This window comes from Hoplias malabaricus, chromosome X2, assembly GCF_029633855.1.
Source record: "Hoplias malabaricus isolate fHopMal1 chromosome X2, fHopMal1.hap1, whole genome shotgun sequence".
NCBI lineage: Eukaryota > Metazoa > Chordata > Actinopteri > Characiformes > Erythrinidae > Hoplias > Hoplias malabaricus.
The window spans coordinates 41,784,751-41,794,801 of NC_089819.1; the positions used below are offsets into that span (position 1 = coordinate 41,784,751).

The following is a 10,051-nucleotide window of genomic DNA, read 5'->3' on the forward strand; positions in this document are numbered from 1 at the left end:
GGGGGCCAAACATGCCAAAAATTACACCCTCGGAACCAGAGCAGCCAATGGAATCAACAAATTATACTCATACACAAGATAAAATGTAAAATATCCTATGCCAATCCATTGGAGCTTCACATAGGGCCTACCCACAGTTCTTACCGGCAGCCAGATAATTTCTATTGTTCCAATCCTACAGCTATACCCTAAAGTTGCTGTGGCCGTTTATGATCTGTTTATGAACAAGCTACCCTTAACATCTATGGTCACTCATTGAACCCATCACCTGAGTACCCAAACCACCCACTGCATCATAAGCTCTTTACAGGGGTCAATAGGTAGGCCCTTCCTCTTTTTAGTGTTTTGCTGAAGTCTGGCATCCCAGACTAACCCACCTCCAAGCTGCCTTACCCTTAAGTATCAACAACTGTAAATCCACACTGGCCTCCCTGGTGACTAAGGCTGGACCCAGCCCAACTGGCACCGTTAATGCATGCTCAGTGCCACCAGTTCCATATGATCTTACGTGCTACATCACCAACCACCAAAACAGCATTTCTACACTGCATTTCCCAAACTAGTCTGTGTTCTCCTTATCCAGAACCACTGAATAGACAACTGTTTCTGATAGCTCCTTCACAGCTGGCCCCTGATGCTGAACTGCATAAGCAGGGATGTGTCAGTCTTGGCTACAAATCCCCTAACACCTGTCTCCACCGGTCTAACATGTGCCTGCCACCCACGTTCCCTCACCTTCTTCCTTAACCTAATCATTCTATTACTACAACCACTCATGAATGCAGTTAAAGCATTAAACCAACGAATATGCTAAAACCCTTAGCACCTGATTATGTCTCCATGTATAACTCCCCTGTGACAAATTAACCTTACAAGCTGATAGAATATGCCTCAGAGTGCCAACCCCTGTACATAATCTACAACTAGGGTCTTCATCTACCCACTGTCCAATATTTTGTGGAGTTGGAAGGACATCTTAAGTTGCTCCAAGCAAAAACTTAATACAACTTGCCCCATCACTCACAATTCTTGCCAAGTGATTTTCCACTTCTCTAGATTCTCCAAGCGAAGCCACTGGTCTTGTTTTGCCTGTGACTCTGCTGTTGCGCACCATGCCTTCTTTTTGCCTTCTCTCTGGTGATGTGGCCTTACTAAATGCTTTCCATGAATCACTTGACCCAAGGCCTGCTCTTCCACATTGCACTTGGCCAATCACATCCCTTAACTCTAACAAGCTCCTGACTACCTGCACTGACACTTGTGGGTTCCACGTCCTTCCTGCTTTTGTGACTGGGACTGCTGCTTTTACCACTGCATCAATCCAATTTTACCAATGCATTCAATCCTGACAAAATCATCTCGTGACTCACTTTTGCGCATTTAGATTCCTCAACCAAACTTGTGAGTGGTAGCTCCAGTACCCCTCTCCAATAACATGCCACACTACTTAAACACTGTGGCACCCCTAACCACTTTCTTATAGCCTCATTCATAACCCTTTCCATCCTCTCTACTTCTGTAATTGAAATGTCATAAACAGTCAATGTATATTGAATCTATATATAAACAGTATATTTTATATATTACATATTATTTTACCTTTGTATCATACTAAAATCTCAAATAGGTTATTAATGATCCTGGCAAAGTGGATTTATTCAGCTCATGTCATTCATTTGACAAGAGATAACTTTCATAAAATTCACCAAAATAATATACATGATGTTTTCTGAGATAAAGGCTGTTACCAGCATAGGGTCCTCACCTTAATATGAAATGTATCCAATGAAGTGAGCTTTCTGCTAAAGAAATAAGAAAGATTTTTTCTTTCCTTAACAATTTTACTTTCTGATTTTTATATGTTTCTCCTTCTATCTTCATGAAGTTGCCCTGCATGAAGAATACAAGTGCATAACAACTATTTCTCAAAACATGAATCAAAGCCATAATTCAGTAACCCTTTAAATCAAATCCAAAGCCTGAGGCTCATGATGTTCCCTTCTTTCTACACCTGATAACTGCTTCAAATTAGACACTAATTTGTAGAAGCCATTAGTTAAAAAACTCATTTCACTACAGAACATGTAAGGAGTGATTTGGGACTGCATTCAATCCTCTGTGTTGTTATTTTTTTTTCCAAATTTATGACAGGTTCAGGAATACATACAGTGAATAACATTACCCCAGTTAGGGACTGGGAATGTAAGCAGATGCAGGCATTACCATGACCACTATTTTTCAAATTATATGATTATTCTGCACAAATGTACCACACCTAGAACTGAGCTGGGGCCAGGAGTGTGAATTCAGTGAACACTGGAGAGAAGTTTTGGTTTGCTATGCTGTAGGCACAAAAGTGGGACCCACATGAAAGTTGACCCCTTTCACTCAGCTGGAGAAAGCAGTCATGGAAGAGTGGGAGGTGGCAGGGTTGTGGATGGACATGGAGTTTTTCTACAGAGGAACCAAGGGGAGAGGAGGATTGACAGAGTGTGGCATATGGAGAAACAGGAGTATCAGGCCTGGTCCGTTTCCATTTAAACTACCAGCTCCTCCCTGTAACAGAAATTTTATGGGAATTAGCTTCAGGTGATTTGCTCTGTCCCAACTGATGTGTATATATGAATATTTTATATTCCCCTTGTATGTTTGAGTCCAGTTATTAGTTTAGTATTAAGCAGTATATAGACTTTGTAATTAGCAGATTCATTATTCATTCATTATCTGTAATCGCTTATCCAGTTCAGGGTCGCGGTGGGTGCAGAGCCTACCTGGAATCATTGGGCACAAGGCGGGAATACACCCTGGAGGGGGCGCCAGTTCTTCACAGGGCAACACAGACCCACACACACACACATTCACTAACACTCACTCACACCTACGGGGACTTTTGAGTCGCCAATGTGTGTTTTTGGACTGTGGGAGGAAACCGGAGCACCCGGAGGAAACCCACGCGGACACGGGGAGAACACACCAAACTCCTCACAGACAGTCATCCAGAGCGGGAATTGAACCCACAACCTCCAGGCCCCTGGAGCTGTGTGACTGCGACACTACCTGCTGTGCCACCGTGCCGCCCGTCATTAGCACATTATACAGTTATTAAAATGTAGTATATCGAGAGACAAACAGATAGATGGATGAAACATTCTTTGGAAATCTGTGCAATCAAGATTGCTCTCCTTGTTGCATCTAGGTACATTTAGCATAGCTCATCTTTTGTTGGTTAAAACTTCAGTGGCTGGACTGAAGACTTAAAAGTGACATTCACAACTGTATTAATTTTTTTAATATAAAATTCAGAATATGTTTCCTCACCATTGCTAGATGCCAGTCTGTTTCAAAAACCCTAGTGTCAGTAAACAGGTAAAAAAAAAAACAAATGGGCCTGATCAGACATGCTAGGTTTCCTCTCTCTCTCTCTGCTCATGGCAGAGAAATGGCAAAGTGACCTCCGAACATAGAAAACCACAAAGAGTTAAGATGACAGGTAATATTGACTTATTTTTGCTGTTTCAGATTATTTAGGAAGGAATCCACTCTAAATTCAGAAAGTAAACAGACCAAAAGTGCTATAAAACAAAACAACTCAAGCTACAAATGGGTTTCAGTAGTAATTAAAAACAGTGAATAAAAACTACAGACAAGTTAAACCTTAGCCAAGTCCAAACGGTTGTATTTCTCCTAAAACATACTGTTCCACCTTAAACGACATAGAGCTTCTGAACTTAAACATGCCAGAAAGAACTGTAGTATCCCACAGTCTTAGATCTGAGAACTACCAGAATCATTATAATGAGACAGAATTGAACAGCTCTGTGATGATTGTAAGATTTGATCTTTTTTTTTTGTCTTTTTGATCAGTAGTGAATGTGACTGTGTACAATATTATAAATTATATGTAAAACACTGAGAGAAGCATGATTAGTTCAAGAAACAGATGTTGTCATTGTGGTGAATCTGGTTTTACAGGTATTCAGAAACTCTGCTTCTTAAAGACACTCTCTCCCACATACTCCTCTTCATTTGAAGCTGTTTTCACAGTTGCTCTCATACTCACACACTCAGACACACACTTAGAAACACACTATGGACACTGGGACAATGGGTCGCCTGCCTTCTGGAATGGCCATCTGCTGCTCTATACCTGACATCCTGTATCTGCCTGAACTGGTGAGAAGCACTCTCTTTTTTATGCATTTTGTTACAAGTCTGTGATGTTCTGTTTGTTTTCTGTTTTCCATATATTTCTCAAAAGCTCAAAACTCTCAGTTTTTTAATCTACTTTTTCATCATTCGTCATAGTTTCTAAATTTGTTATCCTGTATAATGTGTGAACGTGTCATGTTGACTGCATCAATAGGATTTATATAAACATCATAATTCTCCCTGGAATATAAATGTTTTTCCTCATCAAACCAAATATTTTCTTGGGAGAGTACAGTATGTAAAATGTCGGAAATGTTTATTTTTTGGGTAACTGTAATCAGCAGAGAAAAGACATAATTTAAAGTGAAATTTGAACATCCAAACCAGTCCAACATGCTCCTGACACTTAACTCAGCCTCTAAATATGTGTATGTGTTATGTGGGTGTGTATGTGTGTGTGTGTGTGTGTGTGTGTGTGTGTGAGAGAGAGAGAGAGAGAGAGAGAGAGAGAGAGAGAGCTGAACAGTGTTGTCATGTCAGTGAGGCTTGGTTAGCCAAACTTGTTTTTGTTGTGTTAAACACCATATTGTATTTTTATTTACAGCTAGTTTTTTGTACACTTTGTATTTTGATGATTTTTTGATTATTTTTTTTTTCCTTCATGGTAATGAATGGGTAAATTATTTGTAGAACGTAGATCACAACAATACATATATATTACCAAGTCCATGTAAGGTCCATGGGATACCATACCAACAATCTAGCAAAATCCAGGCAACCACCTGCAATGCAATGACAACACTAGTAACACCAGAGCAACCACCTGGGATACCATAGCAATAACATAGCAAACACCAAACAGCATACAGCATGTACGTGTATGAAAACATTTTCTTCTATGTGTGTGTGTGTGTGTGTGTAGGTATTTGGAGGGCTGGTATGGATCCTAGTGGCCTGCACATATATTATCCCACACAATCCTCAATCATATGTGATGGCAGTGTCCCTGTTCTGCTTTATTGTCACTTTTCTCTGGATGATGTTCTTCGCCTGTGGATCACACAACAATCGAGCATCCTGGGCAGCTGCTGTATGTCCTCTCTCTCTCTCACTCATACCCCCCTCCCCCAAATACACAACAACAAACAATAATACTTTCACAGATTCAAACTTTGAATTTTGTTTGTTTGTAAATTACTGCACATCACATAATCTGGATTTTATAGGATATATAAATATATAGGGTTGTATTTTCTGTATATAATTCTACTATTAGTATATATACGTGTTTATGTTTATATACTGTATATGTGTCTTGTTGTATTTAAGTGTGTACTGTGTTTCTATTTGTGTGATAAGGATGTGGGGTATCATTTCCTAGCATCTGTGCTGTATCTGAGTGCAGCTGTGCTGTTGGCCTATGTAACACTCTACCTTACTGCTGATGGCTACAGCTACAAACTGGACATTGCAGCTGTGGTAAATACCTCATTACTGAGAATTAATACAAATTAAATTTAATTGAAGCCAAATACACTACACTATACCAATGGTATCCAGTATTACCATCCCCTCCCCAAGCCTTTCAAAGGCTATGAAGTAATGAACTAGGTCCACTGTCAAAGGAGCAATCAGCCGCCTATTCAGAATAAAGCAGCAAACAATATTTATGAAAGAAATTCTTTATCATTGTTTTTTACATTGTTTCTATAATATGTACATTCTTCATTAGAGGTGAAGGATCAACCTGTTGTGTAACTCTTGAATGAACCAGTTAGAGCAGGTACTCCACATGTGATTGGGCATGTTAAAAATAGCTATAGTACAGAATCTCTTTTACAGCCAGGCCAATATGTGCAAGTAGTGGCCATTTCACAACTCTGAAATGACTGGTTGCTCCTTTCCTTTAAGATAAGATCATAACAAATCTACCAAGTTTAAAATTTCAAGTATATCCTTACAGCTAGCTAATAATCTAATAAATTAATTAAAAAAAACCCCTGAGATTCACATTAAAATTTCTCTCTTTCTCTCTCTCTCTCTCTCTAGGTCTTTTCCTATGTGGCACTTGTGCTGTATGTGCTTCACACAATTTTCTCCGCTATTCGTTGGAAATCGTTTTAAATCTGAGCAGAACTACATGCATATGACTGTTTTGTATCAATGTCTATAACCTTTATGTCTCTAACATAGTTTTTATCTGTGAATATCCTTAGCTATTTATCCATTTTATTCATATATTTACTTGTTCACTGAGAGAGAGTTAGACTCCATTTCATCTTTAATGATAGATTAACATCAGCCCAAACTTTTTATAAAATGTGATTCACCCTTAACTGTTTTTTGCAAGAGTGCAGCATACAGCACTGAGCTGTATATGATATGTCTCAAAGATACAATTACATACATTAATTATATAGGCTCTCTAATCTGATCATTTTATTCTACGGTTCCGCTGTAAATTGGGAATTAACTTGCAAATTACCATTCGAAAAAATGCTATAATAAATTAAAGGAAGTGAATGAGAAAGCATTTTGTTGAACGTTTTATAACTTTAATCTGATCAGCTGTGCAGTGTATGTGTGTTCCAGGATTATATCACACTGTGGAAAACAAATCCTGTTTACACATTCACATTGCCTGGACTTCTTTTCTGTGTGGGCAATGTGAAAAATTACATTTTAATATGAAAACAGGTTTTAAGATTTGGGTAAGGATTAGGTTTAAGCCAGTTATGGATAAAATAAATGTAAAAATGTAAATCTCCACAAAATAGTATAAAAGTCATGTAATGGCCCAAATTTTTCTCCCTCTCTCTCTCTCTCTCTCTCTCTCTGTGTTTGTGTGTGTAAAAGTTCATGAATGTTCTATGTTGGGCAGAGTTAGGAATTCAAAGTGTATCTGCACAAAGAACACAAAACACTACAAAGCTGGGAGGTCAGTTCACACTTCTCAGGTGTGCGTGTGTGAGAATTAGATTCCTTTGTCTCTCTGATCAGTTAAAAGTTGTGAAATGTACTTTTGGGTGGAGTCCTACATCTCTCTCTCTCACACTCTCTCCTTCACACACTCACAAACACACACACACACACCTTTTAAAGAAGCCGTATAACATTTATGCATTTATAAAATTCTATATAATTAATGCATTAGCACGTTTACTTGTAGATCTGTTGTGCCTTCCAACCCACAAAATATAAAGAAATAAGTCATGAGATATAACACACTGTTTTTTTATTATTATTATTATTATTATTTTATTTTTTATTTTTGCTGTTTTAATTTTTTGGTCCTTGTTGATTAGTGTGCAGAGTTGAACTATACTGTCTCCTTGACTGAACAGCTCCAATCACAGCACTGGAACAATGTTTATTTGCAAGCACCAAGACAAGATTAAAAGGAGTAAAACAAAAAGGCTGAGATAATAATTTGTAAGTAAATTATTAATAATTAGTTATTGTTAATAAGTACTCATTATATATTTTGAAACAAAACAGAGAAGAAAGAGAACCAAAATGGCCAAAATGAGAGCCAAAATGGTTAAAAAAAAAGAATTGTCTGCTTCTCACTCCTCACCCCTGGGCTATTAGACTGAAGTCAGCTATGTCTTATTCTTACTTGAATGCAATGTTCATGATTGTAATAAAAATAAACATTTTGTAAAATTCAGATGTTTCCTCACCTTTTGTTAGCTCTAGTTTGTTTGTGTTCTCAAAACAGGTCTAATGTGTTTACAAAACCCTAGTGTCTGTAAATGAATGATAAAATATTCTGGTATGCTAGTTTCTCTTTCTCTCTGCTTATGGGCATCTAGAGTTGTTTTACATAACTGCAAACATTGAAAAGCACAAACCAAAATTAGGATTGCTACTTTCTTGCTATATATGTGACTTATTTTTGCTGTTTCTGATCACTCAAAGTAGAAATGTCTCCAAATTTGGGAGACAGAACTGCATTACCGAAAGTGCTACAAACCAAACAACTCCAGTTACAAACGAGTTTCTATGGTAATTCAAACAGTGAATAAAAACTTCCAGGCAATTTAAACTTCAGACATGTACAAACAGTAGTTATTCTCCATCAAACATGCCGTTTTATCTTGACATGGAGCTTAGAGCTGTGTTTCCCCACTATTGTAGACATTATGAAACCAGTTGTTCTGAACATGGCTGTTTAGGAGTGGTGGACAAAGTACACAAATCATGCACTTTGTAAAAGTAAACAGTACACAGACTGATGTATTTAAATAAAATCAGAAACCGTTTTATGCAGTAGTTGGCAGTAGTTAAAACACTGCTTTTAAACACACACTCTGCATTCACACACCTACACACAATATACACACCCACACTCTTTTTAAACACACACAGGCAAGAAAGTATAGTATAATGTGTGCGTGTATCTGTACCTGTGTGTGTGTGTGTGTGTGTGTGTGTGTGTGTGTGTGTGTGTGTGTGTGTGTGTGTGTGTGTGTGTGATGTCCTGCTCTTGACATTTTTTTGACCTTGTTGTTATATATAGCCAATCTGCTGGAATGTAAAGGATAAGATTGAAGATGTGTTTGTGAGAACTTTCAGACACACACACACACACAGTGCTGGAGATACCATATTCACTATTCCAAATAAAAATAAAAGAAAGCAATGATTTGACCTACATTAAAACAAGAGCAATTTGTAAATGTACACTACCTGATACCCAAAACCTTATAATTAATTGCCTTACATAGGGCAATTAATTTTTGTGTAGAAACATCAGGAAATTCTTCAAATCCCTTTTAATCAGATGATGTTTGAGCAAATTTCAGATAAAATCTATTCCTTTTTAATTAAGGACAGGTCGATGATCCACACTTTTAAAAAAATGCTAAAAGACTGTGATGCTACGTTGAGCAAATTAAAGGTGAACAAAATGGCAGAGCATTTTTGCTTTAAAATGGCAGTTTTCCAAAGACACTCTCATCAATTCATTCATTATCTGTTACCGTTTATCCAGTTCAGGGTTACGGTGGGTCTAGAGCCTACCAGGAAACATTGAGCACATGGCAGTAACACATCCTGGAGGGGACACCAGTTTTTCACTGGGCGACACACACACACTTTTGAGTCACCAATCCACCTACCAATCCACAGTTTTTGGACCATGGGAGGAAACCGGAGCACCCAGAGGAAACCCATGCAGACACAGGAAAAACACACCAAACTCACACACAGTCACACAAAGCAAGACTTGAACCCACAACCTCCAGGTCTCTGAAGCTGTGTGACTGCAACACTACCTGCTGCGCCACCGTGCCACCTCCGAAAGACACTCTCAAATGGGAAAATTTCGAGAGACAGGGTTTCTTACATTATAAACCTAAGGAACCAATCCCATTCATTGCAGGGCAGGGATTTCAAGCTGCAAGCGAGTGGTGGAGCGATGGGTGAAGAAAGAGGTGGGGAGTGGTTGTGTATTCACTGAGCAATGCACCCTAAATGAAGGCAAAGGTGTCTAAGCCACTTTTAAGGCATTAGGGGATACTGGGAACCACACACAGGCATCACATACACTGTCCTCATCACATTCTTAAACCTCTCTCTCTCTCTCTCTCTCTCTCTCTCTCTCTCTCGCTCTCTCTCTCTCTGTCTGTCTGTCTCTTTCTCTGTGTGTGAGCACAGGGCAAGCGAGGCAGAGGTTTATCTGAGTGAGTGAGTGTGTGTGTGTGTGTGTGCTGGGGGATTGAAGCCTTGTAAGGCAGTGTGTGAAGAAGTGGATGATAACATACTCTCGCTCGGACGCTGTCCATGTTTAGAGCCGCTGCCACAAACAATGCCCCGCCACTGGGGCTGCTGGGAAATTTAAAATTACACCATTTCCCTCCAGGAGCACTGTCCACACACACTGCAGGTGAGTCTCTCA

The 10,051-nt window shown here is 38.8% G+C and overlaps 1 protein-coding gene across 1 annotated transcript; it reads left to right on the top strand.

Moving 5' to 3' along the window:
* Positions 1-4,036: 4,036 nt before the first annotated feature.
* On the top strand, positions 4,037-7,819 carry LOC136677146 (myelin and lymphocyte protein-like). Its single transcript, XM_066654578.1, has 4 exons — positions 4,037-4,173; positions 5,072-5,239; positions 5,509-5,628; positions 6,199-7,819. Exons 1-4 carry the CDS (start codon positions 4,090-4,092, stop codon positions 6,271-6,273), a joined length of 447 nt encoding a protein of 148 aa, XP_066510675.1. The 5' UTR covers positions 4,037-4,089; the 3' UTR covers positions 6,274-7,819.
* The last annotated feature ends 2,232 nt before the right edge of the window (positions 7,820-10,051 follow it).

Coding starts and splice junctions, on each gene's coding strand:
- LOC136677146 (XM_066654578.1), top strand. CDS start 4,090: ATGGACACTGGGACAATGGGTCGCCTGCCTTCTGGAATGGCCATCTGC. Junction 4,174..5,071: donor TCCTGTATCTGCCTGAACTG/GTGAGAAGCACT, acceptor GTGTGTGTGTAG/GTATTTGGAGGGCTGGTATG. Junction 5,629..6,198: donor AACTGGACATTGCAGCTGTG/GTAAATACCTCA, acceptor CTCTCTCTCTAG/GTCTTTTCCTATGTGGCACT.